Source organism: Pleurodeles waltl, chromosome 1_2 (genome assembly GCF_031143425.1).
Source record: "Pleurodeles waltl isolate 20211129_DDA chromosome 1_2, aPleWal1.hap1.20221129, whole genome shotgun sequence".
Lineage (NCBI taxonomy): Eukaryota > Metazoa > Chordata > Amphibia > Caudata > Salamandridae > Pleurodeles > Pleurodeles waltl.
This window is the reverse complement of record NC_090437.1, coordinates 1,233,018,637-1,233,045,801: the sequence shown is the minus strand read 5'-3', so window position 1 is coordinate 1,233,045,801 and position 27,165 is coordinate 1,233,018,637. Positions and strand designations below refer to the sequence as shown.

Genomic DNA, 27,165 nt, shown 5'->3' with positions numbered 1-27,165 from the left:
TTATGTCCGCCTGCCATTGATAATCTACTTGAGCGTTAATGATTGTAGGTCTTCTCTCAAACAGCTTCCGGGCGGGCTTATGGAGTGAATACGCCTCTTCCCCTGATAACCACGTCTTCACCTGGGCTCTGTTTACTGGCTCATTTTCAACTAGAGCCCTTCTAAACAGTGCTTTGGAACCCCCGAAGCTACCAACACCACTTGTATCGTACTAAAGCTTCCTTAACCCGCCGTCACTGGATATGTTATCAGCTGTTACAATCCATAAACTGAAAGACAAATGTGTTGTGTGAGGCCATTTTATTAAAAATACAGAATATTAGCACAGCATAAACACAACATACTTTACAGTTTCTAGCTATTGGTCTTATGGGAGGCATTGCTGTACGTTATGTTGACTTTTCACTACGCGTACATAGTATGACACATGTTATGATTACTAGGACCCCACCGCTACTCAGGTCTCAGCGTCACCAGTTTTGCTATTTTTATAGATACACAGTCAATAGCTCTAGACCTGACTTCCCTCTCACCCGGCCTATAACTTTGTACACTCAGGATACTGACAGCATTCATAAGCTCGTACAGTTCTAGGCCTGACAATACAACACCCTTATTTGTGAAATAATCATCATTCAGAAGCTCCAAAGCTGTGCATAACACGGTTGTCGGCAAACGTCTTAACTCACGCATACACCCTTTGTACACACTCCAGTATTTATCCGCTGAAGGCATCCACGTGTTGATATACCATCTGTTTAAACATTCAAGAATGTCGCACAGCTCCGTAGTTGAAGACTCAGAAATGTTCAGATACTGCAGTGTTACAGGGTGTATTTCAGCTATTCTTTCTTTAAGCAGCACATATATCATTCTGGCAATGTATATGTATCCAGGGTGTATCTTGCACTGTTTGCAGTCAAGTATGGTCATCATACAGTGGACAGGGCTTCTATTGGCTGTTACTACGATATGTTTTCATTCCCATTGGCTATTCTTTGCTAAGCTACATGGGAATTGTAGTTTTCTTGACTGCTGCTATTTAATTAAAGCAAGACTAGAGAAGCATAACAGGAGCCTTGGGTCTTGACATAAAATGCCTTGCAACCGCTGCTATTACCTGTTTTTGCATGCGCTGCTTCATTTGCTATGTGCATGCTGCGCTTTAACTAATTTGGGTGCCTGATTGTATTTTTATTCTCTTCCTGGTCTGCTTGCACCAAAAGTAAGACATTTTTACTCTACCTTGCTGTGACGCTACTGTTGTCTTGGTATGCATTATTGTTGGGGTCAATGACTGTCTTCCCCACCCCTTTTTAAACTGAACTCTGGCACGCCGAAGTGCTAAAGGCAAGTCCGTCTGTGCACTTCAGTGTCTGGATCACATCCAGTGCCACCCATGCTGCCAAATGCACCAGTGAATCTTCTGGTAAAATCAGTTATGAAGGTAATAAACTAGGAACTTTTAATCATTATCTGTCATACTCTCAGGAGCTGAATGCTAGTCTGGGAGTGAATGCAGCGTAACTGCATTAGCTCAACATTCTGTGATTCTGGGCAAATCACTCTGTGCCTAATTTTTTTTTTTTTAAACGTAATCTGCCCTTGTGTAATGTAACTGGTGTGCGTATAAAGCGATCCAATACCTTTGGGCCAAGTTTCCGCTATATTAAAAAAATGCAAAAGAAAAAGCTGTAGGCATCCACGTGTTAATAGTCAGCCCTTTTTCTTATATTCACTGTTTAAAACTTTCTTTTAGTTTTGCCTGTTCAGGCGCGTTGATATGCTGTCCCCCTGGATATGCCATGAACTTTGCCAATAAGCTGATGGAAGCACTGGCTCCAAGCTGCCTTTAATTTGCCAATTTCACTGTCATGAGTGATTTTAATATACATGTGAAAACCACAGATTGCCCCCAGGCATGCCAGATTATTTTAGCTCTTGCAGCCCTCGACATATTTTAACTTGTAACGGGTCCCACTCAAGCTGAAGGACACATCTTGGACCTTGTTTTTTTCCAACTATGCATCAAAAGAGGGCTCCTATCTCTCTGACCTGGACAGACCTCTTTCTAACACCTTACTCCATTAAATTTCCTTCTATATTTTGGAAGAACAATGTTAGCTTAAATATTTTGCACATTTGGTAGCAGTCTATCTTGTGTGTAATGCAAGTTTAAAATAATGAATTACATATTCACAGTGCTTTCTATCACAGGCTGTGACCTTGTGGCACTAAAAATACACAAGTCACTTTTCTCCACTGTACCAACCAAGGCTTAATTCTGTGGCTCTCTGATTACACGCAGACCACTGCAGTGTATTAACTAAAAGAGGTTTCATAATGCACTACAGCGCATTTCCCAAAGAGTAACAACTCTTTTTTTAAGCTGCATGTTATTCTATATGTAGCTACCTGATGGTGAAAGTCCACATAAAAGTACAGAATCCGCACCCCACTTGATGCGGCATCACAGTGACAGTTTCCATACTTTCAATGCACTTCGACAGCTGGCCTAAACATTGATCTCCTAGGGGTTACGGTCACCTTTAACCCTAACATCTACTGAACGTCTCCTGATCCACTCTTTATCCCTTTACCATACTAGCCTCGCCAATGCAGCCAACCAACACTACCAAAACGGCTACAGAAAAGGGCGTTGCTGAAAGCTAGACTGCGCATGCCTACATCTAACCCATTATCCAATAGTGACGGTAAAGTCGCGGTGGTGGACGTGCGCATGCGTGCTCGCCGCTAGTTACGTGCTTGCGTCCATTGCGTCAATGGCTGCGTCGTCACCGCCGATCGTTTCTTGCAATAGGAACGAGCCGCCTCCGTGTTACAGTCTGTCAAACATGGAGTCGGAGGGGGCGGTGACGATCCCGCAGCTAGTGGAGAGTTTAAGTCAAGCCCCCCCGGCACCGGCAGGGCAGAGGGGCAGTAATAGTAATGTACACAGCACTCACAGCCATAAAGGTGAGTCCCGTCTACAGGCTGGCAGAGCCTAGAGTGTCCCTGATCCCCGGACCGTCCGAGTCGAGAAAACCAGGAAGAGCCGGGGACACGGGTCCCGGGGGATGGGTGCATGGGGAGTAGCAGGCAGGGGACACGAGCACAAACAGCTGGGGGAGCCTAGGCTGCTACGCAACCTCAAAGGTAGTGGAAGACCCTTGGGTGAAGCGGAAGCCCGGACCCAGGGGGGTAGCCATTTATACACTGAGCTAGCTACACGGTTGGAGAGCCTCATATCCGTAGGGATCCAATTACCGGGTAAAATGACTTATTTTTTACCTGTGGGAGCAAGGAAGCAGGCAAATGTCTACCAGCAGATGTTCAGGGACGGGGGTCAGGTAAAAAAAAAAAAAAAGTTACGTTTTAACTAAACGGGATTTCTTCGGCGCGCGCTGTAGCAGTCTGAGGGGAGAGAGGTGCTTTATGTGCTGAGATCAGGCCAAGGGAGCGATTATCTGCGGATGCAAACATGGCCGAACCTACATATTTGCGGAATAAAGGGACATAACGAAGAAAGAGGCCAACCGATAACTAATTCAGAGAGCAATAGGAACATAAAGGGAGAGTTACGAAACCACAAGTGTACATACAGACGAAAGAGTAAAGTACTTTCAATCCACAGGGACCTACAACTAGGGCAGAGAGGCGCACCTCATGGGCAGTGCAAATTAGACGCACTTTTTAATTGGGGAAAATAATGGGACAATCGAGAGCTCTCCAGGAAAGGGTAGTAGAGCAGACGAGGATACGCTTTTTGTCAACGAGGACAAGGGAGAAGGTAACAAAAAGGCCTTATAGATAGATACAAGAGTACAGTTGAAGGTATTGGCAGGTACACTGAAAATATGCAGCAGTGGATGGCCAAATTGTGCGGCGGGGCTGACTCGTGCATCACTTTAAGTGGTAGTATTCGATATTTTGTCACTAATACATTAATACTGTCTCTTCTTCGGGTACCAGTTGAGCTCCTGGATACAGTAATCAGCATCTGAACGCTTACAATTTAATGTCTGCCATTGAACAGTACTACACATGGCCTTTGGGATAACTTTTATTACATTACACGCTACAAACAAAATTGTTTTGTTGAAATCTGCGCCAGGATGTGATCGGTCATGTGGCAAATGTGGTACATCCATAGTTATGGGAGAATTCTGCAGTCACAGAACTGTCTAATTTCAGTGTTGTTATCTACAGCGACATGGACTCTTTATCAGCATTGATTATGCACTTGGTGAGGTTGAGCCCGCAGCGCTGGATGACGCTCTAGTATTTTTTTTTACAAGAGTGCAAACCATGGAGAATTGTTTTTACACCGGCATTAGTGAGCAGGTCAAGGAAGAGCTTACAACCAAATGCTGAACAGGCACTGGAGAGCTCTAGACCCAGAGGTATAGGGATAAGCAAGCTATAGCTTCTTAAAGCACAACAACCTACTATTTTGACTAAATCTTAATCAAATACAGAAGGCACGTGAGAGCTACAGATAAACAAGAGTTAGGGACTTCATACACAAAGAGGGACCCCTCTAATATCACAAAAGGAATATTTGAATAAACAATTCACATTGAAAACTAATTGTACATATTAGTCCATATACAACAGAAAGGTCCTAAATTCAACCAAAATGATAAGTCCAAAGTTTATTCAGATTGTGATTACACATTAGACAGTCCAAAATCCAAAGAAATTTGTGGTTCCAGCCAACACGTGTTTTGTCTTGGGAAATGTTTATATCCCTAACGACTTCTTCATGGCTTGTTATCCACTAGAGCTTGACCAACCAAGCTGTAATGCCAAATGTAATCCAACATGTAACTTATCCAAATGGAGTTTTGATCTGCCCGATCTTCAACAAATAGTATCTGTAATCCGAAACCGGCGTCACCGTGTGCGGACGCTTAGCGAGTGCGCTGACCATGCGCACATGAACACGGAAGTAAATAAACTCCCGGGTTACCACGATCCTTCAAAAAATATAATATCTGTGATCCGAACACAGCGTCTCCGTGTGCGGACGCCTAGCGAGTGCGCTGACCACAAGAGTTAGGGAGTTGTTTTTGATCACAAGGAGGGAGCATGGCTCCAAAGTGTTTCCATGCCACTGGGGCACAAGATTAAAGAAAATAGGTTCTTACCCACACTAAAGAGTTACTCATACACGTGAATAAGGAAGAAGTCAGAAAATAAGCTATTCCTCCGGGCAAAAGGTAGCATTTTGTTGATCAGGAAATGGAGCGCACCATAACGGTAGGCTGGGGTGTATCGAGAGGTCCACAAGATGTGTGCCTTGGTAAACCATCGGCACACAGACGCAGGAATAGTGAGAACAATCCCCTTCATTGGATCTCTTGTCTGAAGTTGTACAGAGTAGGCAAGTGAAATCTTAAGCCAAAGACACACATGTATGAAGGGCAATTGGTGAGATACTTTACCATAGCATAAAGAGAGCTGTTTAAGGGAGAGTGTTTATCCGAAATACTGAGCAGACCAAAGGAGTCTGTGTTATCCACAGGAACATCATAGCACGGAAAACAGATATATTTTTTTTTTTTACAAATGAAACGTATTGAGGGAAAACTTTGATTCCCAAGCAGAATGTAATGTGAAATGGGCAGAGGTAAGCAAGTGAAGGACAAGATAGGTCGTAAAGGAGGATGTCTAATCTAGAGAGAGAAAGCAGAGTGCAAGAGAAAGGAGCACGTCTTATGCAGAAGGACATTAGAACATGCAGAGCCCAAAACTCCGGAACTATTCAAGACGGTTAAAATACTCTCTAATCTGGATACCCCTAATACTCTGATGCCCAGTCTATGTGCCACAGCATTGCAACTTTTGTTCAAGAAAATGTTCAGGAAATATATTGTAAACTCAACACCTGCCAGGTCTCTAACTTGTTGGTTAATGGTCTGGATTGGTTCCAGACATTACAGGCCACGGTTCAGGAGTTCCCTATGCTGAATGTGGATAAAGTTAAATTGCTTATTGAGTCCACCGAATCTGGCTCTCCATCAGATCCCTGCCCACCAACCATCAGCAACTAATACAATTTCAGGTTGCCTCACTATACTTATAAACGTTATTATTCAAGCAGAAATTTTTCCAACTGATTGGAAGAAAGCCTCCTTTCTTCCTTTATTGGGGGAAAAAAAGACCATCAATTGACCAAAAATGAGTTTAAAACCTATAGACCCATCTCTCGTCTTCCCTTTACAGCAAAAATACTGGAAAAACATCTTAACTCTGAACTCTCATCCATTTTGGATGCCAATGACTTAGATGCTGTGCAGTATGGTTTTGGGAAAAAACAGTATAGAGTCAGCATTGATTGCGGCCGCAGAAGAAATAAGAATAATCATGGACAGTGGAGGGAAAGCAGCATTGATTTTATGCAATCTATCTGCCGCTTTTAACACTGTCTCACATACAGTGCGTACCAAATGGCTGGAAAACATAAGTATCAGTGTGTCTGCACATGAGCTTCTAACATAATTTCTCTCAAATAGATAAACATCTGCCTTTGGTTTCTTTATATCAACATCTTTCACTTTGTCATGTGAGGTCCCTCTGGTATCTTCCTTGAGCCCGACCCTTTTTAGATCAAGCGTGCAAGCGCTTTAACCTGTTATAATCTATCTGTGGGCCTTTTACCACTCTCACCATATGCCCATCACTATCAGTCGTTCATGGGGTTGCCTTTCAAAAATCCTTTATCATTGATAAATGCTTTACATATGTAATTGCATGTTTGCTGATACATTTGACTGCAAGCAAACTTCTTTTTCCTTTTGTGTCTCTCCTTCGCGTTCATGTCATGACGGACGTGGCACTTGGAATCAGCTTGCTTATGTCAACTGTTTTACTTACCATTTTCAATTTATGTGGCAAGAGAAGTCCAGTTAGGAATTTACAATCATAATAATAGCTCTAACTCGAGCAAATACGAGACCCACTGCATTGCAAATGCTTGTTAATATTTGTGATGCCATCGGCCAAATTGATTCAGTCTCGGGAGATCTATCAGGAAACACTAAACATTTCAGAAAGTGTATGCTTGAGATTGTATGCAGGATGGGGAAACAACTGTCTTAAGTTAAACTCTGAGAAAACAGAGGTCTGTCTTTTTGGGGAAGAAACAGGCCTTTGGAATCCTACTTTGTGTCCTTTTCGATTTGTGTCCTTTCTCTTCTCCTTTCTCTAAGGATAGAAATCTGGGCATGATTTTTGACAGCATATCTACCTTTTCGGAGCAGATAAATCAAGCCACATCCTGTTGTTTTTATCTTCTAAGGACATTGACAGATATTATTGAGTTTATCCCTTTTAGTTTACAGAAATCAGTAATCACTATGTCAGTCCTTTCTAATATTCATTTCTGCAATGCCCTCTATATGAAGGTGCGGAAAAGACAAATGAACAAATTGTAGCCTCTTCAAAATGCAGCAGCTCGCCTTCTGATGAGAATTCCAAAATTAACATCAGTTTCCTAAACCATCGGGTTACTTCATTGGCTCATGGTTAGAAAAAGAGTAACATTCAGAGCGCTTTGTTAAGCACACAAAGTGCTTCACGCCCTCTCTATTTGAGAAAGTTATTCTGTTGGTATATCCCCAGAAGTACCATCCGTTCTGGCGCCACTATATTAATGGGTAAGTCTAAAATTAGGAAAGCTTCCTTGGGCGGTAGAAGTCTTTCAGATGCAACTATTAAATTGTGGTTACTCTACCCTTATACCTCAGAGCATTACCCGCCCTTCTGCAGATTAGGAAACAACTCAAAACATGGCTCGTTCAACCAAGCCTGACTTAAGTACCACTTTTCTGTTTTATTTTTTTTCCATCTGTTTTTATATTCAGTATTTACGGACGCTAGTGCCAGGAGGCCCCAGTGCCAATTGAGCGCTTTACAAATTGTCAGTATCAATACCTTATTCACTAGTATACGAAGATCAAGTAGCCAATAAAGCACGTCTTATGCTCACGTCAAAGCTTAAAGAATGAAAATACTTGCTACAAGGGAAAAGCAGCAGGCAGTGGAAAACTTCTAATTCATTAGGGCAAGTAATTGCTTCTCATCCAAAGCGATAATGGAAGCAGCAAAGCAATAGTTTTATTTACAGCAACACAATAGTAGGGGATTCTTAACGGGTAAAAAGAGCGTGCAAGGGAGAGATTTTTATCGAAATGTAAGATTGTAGACATGGGTTAACTGAAGTCCAGAGGGGCGCAGAGGAGCCCTAGAGTTTGTTCTTCATGACCAGTGGCGAGCACATTTAGGGACAAGGAAACAACAAACCGGGCATAGCTCCTTGTACGTGAGGCGAAAATCCGACATGAGAGATGGAGAATGAGAATTTACTGATCTCGGGGGTGAGGGTTCTGGTGCAAAATGCTGCGTTTGCTGAGCGAGCAGCTGGCCCAGGAGAGATACTCATATTACCATGGGTTGACACAGGAAGTTTTATATGGCCCCCAATAGGGCGCTGCTTCTTTTCAATATTTGCAAGATATGAAAAGTGGGTGTCGTCACAATTGCATACTTTGAGCAAAGAGTGTTACAGTAAAAGAAGAGCTCAGGGAATGGTGCCATATCATACAGTTCAATAACTCCAACTAAGGTTGTCGTTTTTGTTTACACTACTTGTCATTCAAAGTGGGAAAAGTACACATATGTATTTTAACCATATGAAAGCACTTCCTCCACCTTTTCATATAGTAAGTATTGGGGGTTTAAACGAGAAACCGTACTCTAAAATGAAGTTGAGTTTCTTTCAGTTGTAAGTATACATACTTATTTAGTTGTTAAACACACATTCATTAGCAATTACTAACCTACCTCATCAACCTCTGTAGTCTAATGGAAAAAATATTTAATGGGCACGTGTCGGATGATATTTTCTCTGTTGCTTTTCATGTTGAGGATGTAAAAATCGTGGCCGGATTAAGTGACTTTTCTGCTTTGGTCACAGAGTTCGAGGAAAGGTGAATATAATCAAACATCATTTGGATATCAGATTTTCTAGAGCACACAACTGTACAGATTGGAGAGTGCAGTTAATATTAAGAGTGGAAGGGGATGAAGCTATAGGGTTGCCAGCCTTTTCGCCTTCAGAGTGAGATTTTATTTGTTTGCTTTCATACAAAGGAAATCTTAATCAGGATGACGAAAAGAATGATACAATAGACCTTTGTAACAACTGTCACTGAGTGGAATTATTGGCGATCACACAATATCTGAATGCAGTCTGTTGGTTGCGATATCAACAGTGACGTTCAGGTTTCATTAAATTGCATTAACATTTTTGTGCAGTTAATGCTTCATCATAAGTTTTCAATGCCCCTATTGACATTTAAATACCCTGCCAATTTAATAAGGTTAGCCACAGGGTGTACTTCAATACGATTTTACTGTTGTTTATGATTGTGATGACCATAGATGGGGCAGAGGGTGATCTGGGTACCTAGCCAATGATTTGGAAAATAAAAGAACTGAAATGCAATTGACCTTTTGTGTAGGTTGAATGACTAGTTGTAGCTAAGTCTTCTATTTTGCTAGTAAACATTCAACATCTGGCATGTAGATTTGTACGTTAAACACAGACGGTACTTTGTTTTTCATGCTGAATGATGTACACATAGATGGTACTTTACTCTAGCACTGTGTCTTGTGTAGTTTTTATACTCCTCGTCAGATGACTCCCACCCAAGCAAGAAACTGTGTGCATTCTGAGCTTGACATCCTAGCAACAGGGATTCCAGAACTGGAATGTTTCCTTTTGATGTCAGAGAATAGAAAAGGAAATGACACTTCTCACCTGTAATGTTCAATCCCTGAGCTCTGCTGTCTGTGATGTTACCATCACCTCGAATCACTCCTGACTGCGCAAAAGGAACACTAGTGCACACAATTCCAACTTATAACAATGACCTGATCCCTTTCCACCCAGGGTTGCAACAAACCCTTCTTTAAGTGTCACCAAAAGACGAGTAGTTCAGCGATGCTGTCAAAAGCAGTCAGACAGTACGTCATCAAATGCAGAAGGAGAAATGCTAAGGAGGCATGGTTGGCGCGAGTACAGACACGAGCTTGGGGATGCAGCATTACAGGTAGGTGTTGTTTCTTTTCTCACCCAACTATTGTTTTTGCTGGTTACGCAGCAGAATCACTAAAGTGGATTGAGATAATTGAGAAGAAACATTCTGTGTGTCAGGAAATATTCTGAAGAAGTTTCTAGGCACACCAGCATCACCTTGTTGCCACAATCAACATCCAAATTCACACTGTAATGTTTAATAAAACCATGCTCTGTACTCTAGAGGGACAGCTACAGAGACCTGCTCATGTAGAACTTGTGTGACTAATGCAGTGGAAGCAGTTTGCATCTCAGTGAATCAGTCCGAGATTTGTGAAGTGTGGCAAATAACCCCAGAGGGCCTCAAGGCTCTGGAGAGCCTGCTGCTTCATGGTAGACTGTTCATTCGAACAGCTAGGTCTTGAGTTATTTCCTGAATTGCCAGAGCGATGATGCAGACCTGAGGTGCACGAGAAGGTCATTCCAAGCTCTGGCCGCCAGATGTGGTAAGGAGCGCCCTCCGCTGTTGACTGCATATCTGTGGAGCCTCTGTGAGGAAGAGGGAGGTGAATCGAATGAGTCTGGTCGGTTGGTGGAAGGTAACACTTTGGTATGCTGCTTTGGTATGCTGGTCCTTTGTTGTGCAGGGCTTTGCATGCGTGGGTCAACATCTTGAAGTGGCATCACTTTTAGATTGGGAGCCATTGTAGTTTCTTGAGGTGGAGTATGATGTGGGCTTGTCTGGCAGGGTTGAGTAGAAGTCTGTCTGAGTTTTGTATTGTCTGTAGACTCTTCAGGGGGCGCACAGTGATCCTACATAGTGTGTTGCCGTGACCCAACCTGCTGGTGACAAGGGCTTGCAAGACTGTCTTTTGCTGTTGATTCAGTCATCTGAAGATCTTGCAGAGCATGCACAGGGTGTGGAACCAGGTGGATGAGTCTGCGTTTAGCTGTTTCTTCATGAATAGCTCATCATCCAAGATGACACCGAGGTTGCGGGCTTGGTCTGTCTGGGTCGGAGAGGCGCCAAGTTCATTGTCCCACCATGTTTCATTCCACAGTGAGGTTTTGTTCCCAAAGATGAGGACTTCTATCTTGTCCATTTTGAGCTTGAGGCAGTTGTCCTTCATCCAGTCAACCACGTTCATCATACATTTCTGAAAGTTGGCTCTGGTGGTGGAGGGGTCTTCTGACAATAGGATGAGGTGGATATTGTCCTTGTAGGAGGTGATGTTCAGTCCATGCAATCTGATGGTGTTGGCCGGGGGGTACTCTGGGTTCTTCTAGTGAGGAATGAAGCAATCCATTTGAAGGTGTTTCCCCAGATTCTGATTTGATGGAGTCTGTTGATCAGGATGTTGTGGGAGACAGTGTTGAAGGCAGCTGATAGGTTCAGGAGGATGACGGCTGCCGTTTCACTGCTGTCCAGGAGGGCTCTGCTGTTGTTGAGGCTGCGATCAGGGCCCTCTCAATGCTGTGGTTGACTCAAAATCCGAATTGAGAGGGGTCGAGGAGGTTGTTGTGTTCCAGGTGTTCTTTGACTTGCTGGTTGATTGCCTTCTCGAGGTCCTTTGCTGTAAAGGGGAGAAGGGAGATAGGCTGGGTAGTTATTTGGTTCTGCTTGGTCGGTGGATGGCTTCTTCAGGCATGGCCTTACTTCTGCTTTTCAGTCCTCAGGGAAGGATGACAAGTTGATGAAGGTGTTCAAGAACTTTTTAAAGTTTGTTGTCAATTGTCCTGCTTCTGAGGTTAAAGATATGGTTGGGGGTAGAGGGCCCATGGGTGTTCCAGAGTGTACAGAGTTCATGATGGAGATTGTGGCATGATTCGGGAGAGGATCCCAGTGGGTGAGCAGGTGTTTGGGATTTGTGTTTGTGGGTGTTAGCAGGCTGATGCTGTCTGCAGCAGAGGGTTGGGGATCAAAGTTTTTGTTGATGACTTAGAACTTGTAGTGGAAGAAGTCTGCCAGCATATTCCACAGTTCGCAGGAGGGGGTGATGTTGTTTCTGGTGGCTGCAGGTTTAGAGAATGCCCTCATGATGGCAAAGAGCTCCCTGCTGTGGTTAGAGCTGGTAGCGGGAATTGAGACTAACACCCCATGCTCTTAGATGTTTCCCAAAGACACTTATTGCACCATCAGACCTCAGAAAGAACCTTTTATAAAATGCTCTTCAGGAATATAGACACATTGCTGTCAAGAACAGTACATATCATAGTGCAGTTCAAGGCACGCTTCATTTGGAAGTGTTTCACTTACCTTCCCTAAATTGCAGCAGCTATGAAGGTTGTAGTTTAAGAAAATAGTTTATTCTACAGTATGTTGAGTCAAGGGCATCTTTTCAGCCAGTCTCCAAAAACAGAAATGGGTGCTGACACCTTATACGCAACATGGTCCTCTTTGGGTACATGTTTTTTTTCCGTTCTGTGTATCATAAGGTGTCAGATCTCCTGTAGGGATGAGCAGCCAGGAGGTTTCGTTTATCGGCAACCCTTTAAGCTTTTGTTGACTTTAATTAGAAGGATACTCCCACAAAATAACCCAGTCTCAATGTAGCTACAATTATATTGTGATGTTTTTTTTTTTTTTAATGAACAAATAATGGGACAGCAAAGATCTCATTACACAAGAAACCACACCTCATAGGGTGCTTTAAAATCCAATAGCTGTACATTCCCAAATATTACTATTCTGAAACGGCAACAGTAGAAGGACAGTGGAGTACATAATTGCAGTAACACATTTTATCTGTGTGGCAGTTGCCGCATTCTCCTAGCCACCAACACTTTCTTCCACCTTCCTCTAAACATGTAATAGTGGAAGAGATTAGCAATGTGTCTTGCGACTGGTAAAGCTAATCAATGTGGCTTGCATTTTTTGCTACTTATTATTGGGAAAGTTGTAGGGTCAAAGGAGGGCTCAATCTGTAGGCCATGTCTGCTGTGTTCCTTTCAGTGAAATGTTTAGTAGGGTCAGGTGTAAATCAGTTGCTCTCTTATAGTCATTCCATTTGGGTGCTTGAACTCCAGCTGTCATACTGACAGGACTTAAATCGGGAGACCCCGTAACTTACTTGGTTACTTTCAGGGAGATACAAGGTCTAACACAAAAGCCCACAAGTCAATAGAATCTCATTTCATACGGTTAAAGCTTGTCAGCAAAATTGAAATGGAATACAAAATTTTACGGCTGCAAGTCATTCAAAAAAAAAAAAATGAAGAAAACCAAAAGTAAGTGTAGATTCAAGGTCAACACACGGACAGCGTCTCTTTCCACACAAATCAAGGACACTATTGATCTGGGTACTCAAGACCTATGCTGTTCCGTTTCAGAACTTTTTGTTTAAAGGGGCTATGAACATACAAGCTTTTAGAAAGCTTCCTGGCCTATAAGTCGAGAGTGGAACACCTATCGGCAGGGAATCCATTTACAGGATATTCCTAAGATATCAAGTCTATTAATTCCAACTGAAGTCTTAACCTCGAAGTATACTGTAATAAAAGCACATTAAACAATTCATACTTTGAATTGGCATTGAATTTTGTTTGAGAGTGCTATCATCCCTACTTCAGGGTACATTGTTCATCACAACTACCTGGCATGGTCAGTCCTAGCCGGGATGTCAACACCTTCAATTAATAAGGAGCAACCTTTGACCCTGCTTCTGCAGGCAGGTCGCTCCCCGCTCCGCGCCACCTCTATCCCGTTTCCTTGCTGCTGTTTTCCCGCTGCTGCGGCCCCTCCCACCTCCCCCTCCTCACCGTTTCCTTGCTGCTGTTTTTCCTGCCGCTGTGTCCCCTCCCGCCTCCCCCTCCTTCTCACCGTTTCCTTGCTGCTGTTTTTCCCGCCGCTGCATCCCCTCTCGCCTCCCCCTCCTTCTCACCGTTTCCTTGCTGCTGTTTTTCCCACTGCTGCGTCCCCTGCGGCCCCACCCCCCAGCCCTTTCATATGCCAATCCCCCTGACCCCCCAGCTGCCACTCCCACCCTCCCCTCCTCTTATGGCAGCCGTGACGCGGAAAGGCAAGCCCGTCCGCGTACAGCGCCAGAACCCCTGGCCCCGGCAACAGCCACCCCGTCAGCATTCGCTATAACACCGACACCCTCTGCGCACCCAACACCAGCCGAGACACCACCTGCTTCCAGGCCTCTCCAAAGAGCACGCACGGACCCTTCTCCTGCCACAACTGCAGCTTCACCTGCTACAGAGCCCACAAACCTCCTAAGATCAAGACCAACCACCGCCGTTGCATACTCCTCAACACCCGCTCAGCATGCAAGCACGCCATCGAAGTCTGGGACCTGCTCGACTGCACCTCCCCGGACGTGGCCTTTCTAACCGAAACTTGGTGGAACGAGTCCTCAGCACCCGACATCGCCATAGCCATCCCGAACGGATACAAAGTCGCTCGCTGAGACCGCACCAACAGAACCGGAGGAGGCATAGCCATCGTCCACAAAGCCACCCTCGAAGTCAAAACCACCCTGGACGACTCCTTCAGCGCCGTCGAACTCCTTCACTTCCAAGTCAGCACCGACCCCAACACTACGCTCAGAGGAAAACTCATCTATAGACCCCCCAAGACCCAGGGCACCTTTCAGCAACGCCATCGCCGACCTGGCCAGCACCCACACACTCGCCTCCACGGACTACATCGTCCTCGGGGACCTGAACTTTCACCTCGAAAACAACAATGACACCAACTCCACCACCCTGACCGAAAACCTCGCCAACCTCGGCTTCACACAGCTCGTCAACACACCCACCCACCCAGCCGGTCACATCCTTGACCCCATCTTCTCCACAAGCAACCACGTCACCTTTAACCATACCACCAAACTCTACAGGACCGACCACCACTGCATCCACTTCACCTTCAAGAAACAGACAGAACACCACCTCACCGAACAACCACCACGCCGCCGATGGGGCAAAGTCACCGAATTTCAACTAACCAACGCCCTAGCCCAGAAACCGCCCGTCAACCCCACCGACCCTGACATCGCGGCACACAACCTCAAGCTATGGATCAACGACTGCGCCGACCGCCTTGCTCCACTCACAAAAACCCTCCAACAACCACATCAACAAAAATGCCACCTGGTTAACCGACGACCTCCAAGCCTCCAAACGCCACTGCCGAAAACTCAAGCAAATATGGCTACTCGAACGCACTCCAGACAACCACATGGCACACAAGGATGCCACACGCAAACACCACAAACTCATCAGGATAGCAAAAAGATCCTCCTTCAAAACCGCCTAGAAAACAACGCCCACGACTGTAAAGAACTTTTCAGCATCGTAAAATAACTCTCCAACCCAAACGCCACCGTCAACGACATCACCCCCTCCCAAGAACTATGCGACGCCCTAGCAACTGCCTTCCACCAAAAAATCACAGACATCCACGACAGCTTCAACTCCCCTCACACTCCTGACGCTCCTACCCCACCCACCACGAACTCCACCCGCTCCAGCCGACTGACCTCCTGGACCAACATCAGCGACGACGAAACCCGCAAGACCATGAACTCCATCCACTCCGGATCACCATTAGACCCCTGCCCGCACCACATCTTCAACAAAGCAGACACAGCCATCGCACCACACATACGGAAAGCCATCAACATCTCCTTTGAAACTGCAAGATTCCCAGAAAGCTGGAAACACGCCGAAATCAACGCCCTTCTCAAGAAACCAAAGGCGGACCCCTAGGACCTGAAAAACGTCCGACCCATCTCTCTGCTCCCTTTCCCAGCGAAGGTAATCGAGAAAATCGTCAACACTCAGCTCACTCGGTACCTCGAAGACAACAACATCCTCGACCCCTCCCAGTCCGGCTTCAGGCGCAACCACAGCACCGAAACTGCCCTCCTCGCCGCCACAGACGACATCAGAAGCCACCTCGACAATGGAGAAACATCAGCCCTCATCCTCCTTGACCTATCGGCCGCCTTTGACACCGTCTGTCACCACACCCTAAAATCCCGCCTCCACGCAACGGGAATCCAGGACCAGGCCCTCGAATGGACCGCATCCTTCCTCGCCGGCAGAACCCAAAGAGTCCGCCTCCCCCGTACCAATCCAAAGCCTTCAACATCATCTGCGGCGTACCCCAGGGCTCATCCCTCAGCCCGACGCTGTTCAACATCTACATGGCCCCCCTTGCACAAGTGGCCTGTCAGCACAATCTCAACATCATCTCTTACGCCGACGAAACCCAACTCATCCTCTCCCTCACCAGGGACCCGCACACCGCCAAAACCAACCTCCACGAGGGACTAAAAGCCATCGCCGACTGGATGAGGGACAGCCGGCTAAAACTGAACTCTGACAAAACAGAGGTCCTCATCCTTGGGCGCACCCCCTCCGCCTGGGACAACTCATGGTGGCCGTCCACGCTGGGTCACCCACCGACAGCGCACGAAACCTCGCCCTCACCCTCGACTCCTCACTCTCCATGTCAAAGCAGGTCAGTGCCATCTCCTCCTCCTGCTACAACACCCTCCGCATGCTTTGCAGAGTTTACAAATGGATCCCAACAGAAACAAGAAAAACAGTAACCCAGGCCCTCGTCAGCAGCAGACTCAACTACGACAACGCTCTCTACACCAGTATCCCATCCAAACTCCTCCGACGCATCCACAACGCCTCCGCCCGACTCATCCGCAACATCCGTCGCCACTGCCACATCACCCCCCACCTAAGAGACCTTCACTGGCTCCCCGTCAACAAGAGAATCACCTTCAAGCTCCTCACACACACACACACAAGGCACTCCACAACACCGGACCATCATACCTGAACAACAGACTCAGCTTCTACACCCCCACCCGGGATCTCCGCTCCGCTAACCTCGCCCTCGCCTCCATCCCCCGCATCAGACGCAAATCTTCCGGCGGCAGATCATTCTTGTACCTCGCCGCCAAGACCTGGAACACCCTCCCGCCGGATCTACAACAGACCCAGGACCTTCTTTCCTTCAGAAAACTTCTCAAGACTTGGCTCTTCGAGCAGTAGCAGCACCCCCCCCCCCCAGCGCCTTGAAACCCTCACGGGTATGTAGCGCGCTTTACAAATTGATTGATTGATAAGTAAGTTTCTTTTATAAAGAAGGGCATCTCTGTTCAAAGTTCCAGTGACACACTCTACATCACGCATCTTGAGATGCAAATTGGCAAGTGCAGATGCTTGTGAAGGGAAAGGCAGGCCAACCAGGAGGTGGTGAGCTGTGAATGTAAAATTACACATTTGCAAGTCAAATATAGTTCTGGTAAACTTGATTGTGTTGGAGGCAGAAAAAGGAGCGAAAGTAAAATAAACATGAATCCCAGGGAGTCCAGATAATCTCTCAAAACATTACAAGAAAACTAAATTGGCAGTTAAAAAACACCCCTCAAATCTATTATTTTAACAAAATTAAAATGTAAACTTAAAACCAAATACATTTTTCTGGTCATCAGTCTCACCAAGACGTGCTAAATGCAAAGTGCCAGCAGGCATTGATTGTATGGGCACTTTGGCACAGTGTTGTCAGTGTTTTCTATATGTGTATTAGTATATTTATAAAAGTAGGCTGCATTTTTTTTGTTTGGCTCCACCCCATTGTCCATACAGGATTACCAGTCCTGCGCGCATATAGAGCCTATTGACCTGTTCTTTAGACTCTCACATATAAGGAGAAAAATGCTGAGGCCTGGGAGATCTCAGGAGAGGCTGAATAGATACTTTACCTTAAATAGTTGAGAAGCAAAATGTAGTAACTTTTTCCTTTAGTAGAAGAGCGAGACCTAAGCAGGACCTGAGACCCTTAAGATTGGTTGAGGCTGACAAAATCTATTACTAGCTATTTGGGCCATCACTGAAAGTAAGATATTAAGATTGGCCCCATAAGTTTATCTTGTTCTTGGAAACAGGTTAGGGGGGTGGTCAAGAAACACCCACTTGCGTAACATCTTCTGTTTACAACAGAGTTTTCATACCTGTTTTCCCCACACAGACATTCACCATAAAGATAGCCCAAAAATGATGAGGAAAACAATCCGATCTGTGTTATTTTGGGGCCTTATATTCCATTGTTAACATATATGTTTTACAGTTAGAAATTAACTGTATGCAATTTGCTTTTGGTCCTGCCCAAAACCATCTATTTTCAACTGCTAGGCAATGCACCCCTCACGTGGGGTGGTAAGCAAACCAGATACGTTTCTGCCTTTAAATCCACAAGTGACACTCTAAACACACAGTGGATGGGCCTCACTTGAGAAGAGAGATTCACTTCGATAATGAAAACTCTAAGTTGATTGGCATCCGCGGGACTGCTACCTGCAATAAATGTTCTGACTTTTTTATTCTCTGTTGTCAGGGTCTGTAATGGTTAACACTGAGATAGTTTCCTGTGGCGGTCCCAAAATGTAGATCCTGCACAGCTGATTACGCCCTCAAGCCTCCACATCAGTTAGGGATGCATTCCTCCAGAAGTAGACTGTGGATGGGCTTCTGAACCATCTGAAATGATCCATATATATGTTGCTTAATATTTTGAGTACGAGTCCAAATTTTCATATTTGAGATGCTGACTGTATGAAACGGAGCAAGAGAAAAAACAGTGGCATAGGTGCTTAAATTAATCTTGACTGCTGACAGTGTCTCAGGCAGCATTGCAATACATTATGTTTTGCTCCCTGTGCCATTGTAGAGTAGGTCGGCCATGTGAAAATCAGTCTTGACCCTGACTCAAAGTGGACAGTCAAACCCAAACTGGTAAGCCATATTCCTTCCAACAATAACACAAATAACCAGAGTAATTACCTGAGGTTTACTGATTCAAGCCTTTTCATTGGTCACTTTTATGACATCCAAGTGAGCCACTTTAGGTGACACAAAGTTAGCCAGACTGGCACCTGAAGCTTGCTTTGCCACTGGGAGTGAAGCTGCGCACCACAGATGACTTTCATCCAAAGCTTCATCTAGACACTATTGTTCAGATATTCCCAAAACATTAACCCATTCCAGTAGTGGTTACCGGGTCCCTGTAAGCTTCCTATGAATGGCACATCTGAACTAGCTTATGGAGCATCCTCGGTTACTAGATTTCTGTATTGACGAGTGTCTTGCAATGTTAGCAAGACCTCTTTAGCACAAATCTGAGATGTTTCATGTGGGGAGGTCACACAATCAAAAATAAATTGACATCTTTAAGGCCCTCCGACTAGGATTCTTTTGAATCATAATGATGCTTCAGTTCTGTATATTTGGACATTCCCAGCTCCAAATGCGTGTTCTGCATTTCACAGCCCTGTCCAGGGTTGACAAATTTGTAATGTCTCCTGATCGATCTCCAGCACAACCGCTTAGGATCATTGCATTTTCAAAGGTCTGTATTTTGGTATTGCTTTGAAGGTCCTCCTCCATACTTCAGATAAAGCTACTTTCTAACATGCAAAGTAAGTTTACCTTGCCTTTCTTTCAGTTGAGTGATTATAATGACTGTATGTTATTTAAATAACATTGGCATTGACCATTCTCAACAATAGCCAGCATTATTACGCCTGCCTTGGGCAGCTTCTCAGTCACAGTGGGCCTCCACCTACGTTTCCTACTTTCTGTATGCCAGGGCAAAGCCTAGAAACTTGCCCCGTGCAGGTTCTTCTGGGGAGGTCACTTGGCATTCCCAGTGGGGTGCTGTTCCTTTTGTATGCAGTTATTTGTATCTAAAAACTCCACACAGGGGAAAAGAGCCCTTTCTCAGCAGAGAAATTATTTGTTCGATGGCGAATTCCTTTCCTCTACACCCTCACCAATTTGAAGGAGATCTGGAAAGGGATTGATCAAAGCCCTTGGCTAGAGTAAAGATCTGACCCTTTAGTAGGTGGGAGGAAAAAAACTTGTAAACGCTGACAAATGGGTGTTCACAAACGTCCATGGGTAACCACACCTTGGAAGGTCCTCTTTCCCACCCTATTATTGAGATTAACGGATACACCTCTGAATAGACTGATACCTGCCAGGAACCCATCACTAGGCTAATTCCCAGCAGGTGTTGGTATTTAAATTTGTATACATATGGTTACAACCAAATTTACTTTTGGGAATAGGCCCCATTTTCTCAATGAAGTGCAAAAACGGTGCTTACCCCTGTCTCTGGCACATTTGACTTTACATATTTCAGTCTGGAATTACGTTTATAGACATGGTACCCTATGGCAAAATAATGTAGTTTCCCAGAGGTGTCAGTTAATTTTTTCCATTCTCGATCGAGTTAATTTTTATATTTAGATTGGCAATGTTAATTCTATTACTTTTCCCCACATTTATTTATTTTTATGCTTCTCGTTTGGTTGTTTCCTGTGCGAATTTGTGCTTAGTTTAGATTCTGCTTCTTTATTTTTTAATTTCTTTCTCGTATCTGCCCATGTAGTATAGTGTGAGTGGAATATTGCTATGAATTGTTTTCTGATTTATATTTTGAAAAAAAAAAAACATTCCATGGCAGAAACATCTAACATTCCTTCTCTTCAGTTTTTTTTTTTTTACCAGCAACGTTTCTACTCTATTTTCACTGTACACCAGACTTTGAAAACATTCCTGTTGACTCTTGGGAGCAGAATACTCTGAACTACTATTTGTGTGTAATACAAAGTCAATAAATTAGATAACAACAGGCCCAGCGACGAAGACAAAGTAGATGATTTCCTTAAAACAAATTAAATGTAACTCACAATTTTAAAGCTGAGGACCTTGATGCTCAAAGCCATTTTGCAATTCAAAATCCTACGATTTTCCGAGTCACAAGATTTCTATCCTGCAAAATTGTTTTTTTCTACTTACTAAAACTCATTTTGCAAGTCGGAAAAGTCTTGTGGCTTATGAAATCGGTTTCTTGATCCATTACAGATAGACGTTGGGAGGGGTCATGAAAGTGCTCTTTCCTATTTGTGCGCTGTGGTATGTGTCAGTGGTTTGCAACTACACTTCTGCTTTTTGTAGTAGCACTGGTTGCTTTAAGGAGTATAGCCAGATTAAAAAAAGTCTCCTGTTTAGGAACGCAAACACAGTAATGGTGGTTTGTGTCCTTGCAAGCCAGCATCCCTGTATGTGCAGCCTATTGCAGGGGATCCCAAATAGAGACGTACATAGTCACTATTCATTAGACAGGTTGTTCTAACAGGCAACATTATAAAATTAAAGACTGGTGCAAAATGTTGGTGTGCAATATGTGACCAATATCCGCAATCAGTCTTTTGGTACATCTTGCCCTGAGATCTTTGCTTTTGAATAAGACAGGCTGCTTCATATCTTGTGCGTGAACAGCACTCTTGTAACCAGTTCAAGACTGGGGGCCTGATTACGACCTTGTCGGAGGCGATTACTCCATCCCAAATGTGACGGATATCCCGCCTGCCGTATTACAAGTTCTTCTATCCTATGGAACTTGCCACACGGCCAAGGTGGTAATCAGACCCTTGGTCTTGAGAAGTAGGGATGTATTCTGATATGAAATGGACAGGTCATACTCTGGTCAGATTGATGCATGTGATTACTTGTGTAACTCAGCATGGCAAACCTTGTTGTTTCCGGACAGCCTTATTTAAGAACAGGAGACCGGGCCCGAAATTAATCCCATTCTCCTACAGACAGTTGCTTACTTGATTGTAGGTGCAGGGGCTGATGTATAGAGTGAAGTTCTGGTAGCAAAATTTTTGAAATGCACTGACGTCTGAGATACTGCAAACCTGAATGAAATAACTAAACTGAAATATGTACTTATCAAAGCATCAATATGAATTTTAAAAGTCCCTTATCCCATGTGCTTCGGTGTTAAGAGGGATGATATATATTTTTCATTAAACACTGAATAATCACTGTACAAGTTTTGTGGGGAAACAAATGAATCAGAAAACAGGCTGCTATTCGGACTTGAAAAATACAATTACTCAGAAGTTTGCCTTTTGTCAAGTCTGCACTGGGTTATAAAAACGTTCTCTTCAGTACTCAAAATGGAGATTTATTAAGAAAAAATAGATATTCTGTGAACGTTACAATATTTTTGAAAGACTGGTGTATATTGTTTTTGGCAAAAATGCTTATGAATCTAAAAAATAGAAATTATTCTGTGAACGAGACAATAGTTTTGAAAGGGACTACTACACCACATTTTCTAGGAAAAAGCTTGTGACTGTTACAATTGGGATTCTCAGCAGTAAAACCGAAGGGGGAAAAGTCTAAACTGGGTATTTCATCACATGCCTTTTAAGTCTCAGATGACATTTTTAAATGAGTTTGTCTTGTTTTAACACTACCCCAAGAAACTATATAAATGGCTGTCATCCCATTGAGCAACCAGAGCTCAAACTAATAACAGGAGTTTCTCCACAATTAAATACTTCTCCTGAACGTACATAATTCTTCTTATAAGCTATGTCATAGAAACAATATTTTTTTGTTCAAAGCTTTATGCAAAATCATACGAAATCCACTTATTTGCAATGAGTTACTTAGTCAGAAGATATATATACACACATATAACACACTCTCTCTCTCTCTAGATGCACTTTCACTGAAAAGTCATTTTTTGATTTGCCTGTAGCCTTCTACCCCATTGACCAATTTCCACGAAATTTGGCAAATCACCTGCTAAGTCTGCCAAGATCCAGGATGCCCACGTTAGTGCAGATCGGTGCAGGAGAAAAACGTTAAGTGAGTTCTGTGTTTTAGCTCCCACTTAATTTTGTTTGTACCTGCAGTCTTTAAAGGATTTATACAGAACTTGGCATGATAATAGAAGTTTAATCACAATGTGTGAATTCGTTGGTTTGGTTTAAATCCATAATGATGCTTTCATAAGTTTTAAAAGAAACTGCAGATCAGGCTTTAATGGGTTAATTGTGTTTGCGTATCGCTGCAGTTTGAGGTTCTGGAATTAAAAAAAAGAAGAAAAAAAAATGACGAAGGAGTCGTTTCTCCCGTTACCTCTTTCAGAATCCAGGGTCCAAAATAGGACCCTCAACACTGAGAACTCAGTTTGGCTGCTACAAGCAAAGAAATTCTCTTGCAGCAGCCTTTACATGACACAATTGACAATCCCTGTGTCCTGAACTTAAAATAACAAGCATTTGCAATGCAGTGGGTCTTGCGTTTTCTCGAGCTAGCGCTATTAGCGGTATATATTCCTAACTGGACTTTTCTTGCCACTTACATTGAAAATTAAAAGTAAAACAGTTGACAGAAGCAAGCTGATTCAAAGTGCCACCGCCACCATGAGCTTGAGAGTTGTTGGCTCCCTGCATGAATGTCTAGAAAGGATCACGACTGGGAGGAAAGGCAAACCGGAGGAGGGGCCATCACACGCTGTAACAGGAGGAAGCGTGACATAGTGTGGTGGCCAACAGAAATGTTCACTTAGTTAAATCACCTGGGGACGGAACTCGGCACACAAAGGAGGGACGTTTCACAAAATGCACCTATAAAAATGAAGCATTTAAGACAAGGACAACAAAGAATAAATAGCAAGTGTGGGCGTGGTTAAAAGCCCACAGAGCGATTGTAACAGGCTACAGTGCTTGAGCACTCAACCCTAAAAGAAAAAAAAAAGGATGACCTGGCAGGCAACCTTGACCCTTGAACTATTCATGTTTTGGCAGAAAGTCTAGGAGTTAAGGGTGTATTTGCCTGTTTCACATATAGTGAAACAGACTGAACAAATCGAAGTCTAAGACCTTTTATTGGTCATTCTGAAAATGTCACCTTGCATTTCTCACGCTTTGTCCCAATTCTTCATTTTCATAGCGTCTTTAAGGAAGTGCCACTTCAAGCTGACCATTAACTGGCACAGGAGCTTTCTGAATCTAGGGCTCTAGGATGGTCCGTACTTACAGTGTACCAAGTTTCTGGTGTGCAACTGCAAAACTCACCCAAGAGTGTGGATTGCAATATAAAGTTGAGGGTTCTGACACATTTTGAATGTTAATTTGTTATTCTTTAATTTTAAAGACAACGACTCCATCATCTGGTTTATACAATGGGTCGATTTTGCACAAGATTACTCAAATTTTCCTGATCCCATTTATTAAAATCCACTTGAATTTGGTGGTAGTAAAAGTGTACTTGCCTATGTAAAATCTGTCCTATGCTTGGTCTCTGATGCAGGCTGGGCTTTCGGGATAAAAAATGGAAGGCTTGGGAGGTAACATTTGAAGCACTGCTGAGGCATAGTCCATAAGACACTTCTTTCACCAGTAGGGCTGTGTCATAGAGCATGCAGAAAGGCCAGTCATTTTTTGAAGCACAGGCATGTCTTGGACAGAATGAGTCATACGCCAGGCTCCGATAAAGCTGGGTCAGTCAGTCATATGTCAGTGCCATAACAACAGGGAGTCAGCCAGGTTAGAAAGAGCTACCCACCGCTGTGGAACCTTCTAGAAAACCTTGGGCGGGACCTCTGATGTCCCGAAGGGCTCGGCTCACAAGGTCTGGCTTGCTAATCTTCCTCTCCCAGTCAGGAAGACCACCCAAGCATCCCCAATCACAGGACCAACACTTGTGTTGCACAGGCCCTTAGTAAGGGTACGTGCTGACCTCTCAAGTGCTACAGAATCCTTGCAGTCCTCACAAGCGTCATCATAAAACCCACTCTCTGGATCCCGCTTCTAATAATACCCCAAAGCACCAAGAGATGGGACCCAGGGGTAAAATATTTTTTTTTGTCAACACACCACTTGAAGCTCTCCAACCGCAGACGTCACTGAGAAGGAAAGAGCAATACTGGAGTTTGTTTAGGAATTAGCGGAACAGAAGAGGGGAGAAAGTGCTTTGGGAGCTTACGCTTGACATGAGGCGCATTTGCAGGGGTGTGCTTCCAGCAGCGGGAGTGTGGTGGCCTACAAGGCCCTACTAGGAACAGCTCTCTGTAGGCTGAGCTAGCACCCTGAGCCACTTGGCGAACGGCGCTTAACCCCAGAGTGTTGGGGTCTGCCGCTGTCAAGCACAATGGACTCTCAAAATGGCATCTTCTTAAAGAGATACACATCTTCTGTTTGGAGTTTTACTGGAGGGCGAACGACAGATGGAGTATTAAAGCACCATGAAACCCAGGAATTCCCCTACTACCTGGTCAGGCAACATAATTTCCCTTTAATGAGGCTGACCTGTCGGAACACAGTCCAGGACTAAAAGCAAGAATGCCTGAGAGTTATCATAGGGCCTAGTTTTATATGACCCAATGTTTTCTCCTCCTTTTTTCCTATTTTCAGGAGTGGGGGGAACTTGTAATGCTTGCTATTTATTGTACCTTATAAATCCCAGCCCCTAAGGGTAATGAGAGCCATAGAGTCTTGTTGACTGCGGCGGATGATCATGTGTAAAAACCCTTTGTTGTTTTTAGAAAAAGAAATTACTCAACTCTAACGGAGGTTGGTACCAGACAATTTACTTTTTTATACAGATAGAACCGAAAAAGCTGTATAATTGCATTGTTTAATTTAGCATCTACAGCCTTTCATAGTAAATTATAGATGGTTCTTCTCCCCCCCCCCAAAAAAAGGTTGGATCACCCCATTTATCGATTATCAGATTAATACAGTTTTCAGGATGTATATTTCCAAATCTACAGAAGAAGGGTGCAGGAACCTTTGATCAGATAATAGGAAAGTTGTTCTATTTATGGCCGCAATGGCAAAGCAATAGAAATAATAAGAATGCTGTTACCAGAAATTGCAGTTTAGAGCGCAAGAGTTATTGGCTCCCTGCGTGAGTGTCTGGGAAGGATCGCCGCTGGGATGAAAGGCAAACCGGAGGAAGGGCCATCACATACTGTAACAGGAGGAATCATGATGTAGTGTGGTGGCCAATAGGAATGTTCACTTAGTTAAAAAGTCTGCAGAAGGAAATCAGCACACAAAGTATGGACATTGCACAAAATGCACCAATAAAAATGAAGCATTTCAGACAAGCACAATAAAGAATAAATAGCAAGAGTGGGCGTGGTTAAAAGCCCACAGAGATTACAACAGGCTAGAGCGCTTGTGCGCGCAAGCCTAAAAATTGATCTTTTAAAAAGGCAGGATAGGCACACCTTGAATCCAGGCCACAGTGGGAGGGACAGGCCTATAAGAGCGACATCTTAATTTCTCTCCTTTTTTAAACTTTTTTTTAAGACCAAAAAGTTGTATGATTTTAGAGTTAGATTTCTGCCTTTCCAATCTCGGAAACCTGTCTCTGTAAATGACTCCCCGACTACCTCGGGTATTAACAAGCCAGAAATCTGACTTGCAATTCTGATGCATCAGATTTGCAAAAAGGGGGGTGGGGGGCACAGGAAAGGGGTTTAAAAAAAAATAAAGGGTCTGTCCGAAGGCCGGGCACTATGGGCCAACCTTTGTGCATCAGCTGCCTGAGGCTATGTGCAGATGAGGTTGGCCTATCCTATGGAAGATCGGAATCAACCAGAACTATATTTGAGCCATCTCCAACAGTATAACGTATATGTAGTTGCCTATCAGTTTAGCACTATTTGAAAAATCTGGACAATAATTAGCAGTAGTTTAACATTTTTAGCTGTGACACACATCGGCATGACATTTTAGAAACCCGTTGCATGTTTATTTTTCTCCTGATATGCCAAGTTCTATGAAGTTTAAAGGGAGTGGGGGGGCACCTAATGTTTGCTATACTAAATAATTTTGTGCCTGATCATAATCTACATGGAGCTTGTCAGGCTCTTATCATGTTTAGCTTATGCTTGATCTATTGAGTTTCATGGCTGAGTTGAATTGTGAGGGGTGAAGGGGAGGGGGTGGGCCTGAGCAATGGCCAGCTGAGAGGAGTAGTGGAGGGAGTGGTGATTCAAGGCCTGTGGTGCCTGGGGTGGGCCCAGATTATAGCAACAAGCCTACCACCTCTAAAGCATAGGCTGAGGTCGCAAGCGACGAGTGGCTGGCCTGCAGTGATGCCTGGGTGAGAGACCCAGATGCTGACTACGTGAGGCCCGCTGCAGAAACTGGAAGCACTCCATGTCGTTCAACAACCCTGATATCGTTGCAGCCCCTAACAAATTGGGCAGTTAGAGGTAGCCCCATGGAGCA

The 27,165-nt window shown here is 44.1% G+C and overlaps 1 protein-coding gene across 1 annotated transcript in view; it reads left to right on the top strand.

Annotated features, from left to right (window-relative positions):
• Window positions 1–2,781: 2,781 nt before the first annotated feature.
• KRCC1 (lysine rich coiled-coil 1) overlaps window positions 2,782–27,165 on the top strand; it is a 158,507-nt gene continuing 134,123 nt past the window's right edge. Inside the window, exon 1 of the mRNA XM_069204465.1 lies at window positions 2,782–2,976. Coding sequence (XP_069060566.1) covers window positions 2,784–2,976 — 193 coding nt within the window. The 5' untranslated portion in view covers window positions 2,782–2,783. The remainder of the gene's footprint in view (window positions 2,977–27,165) is intronic.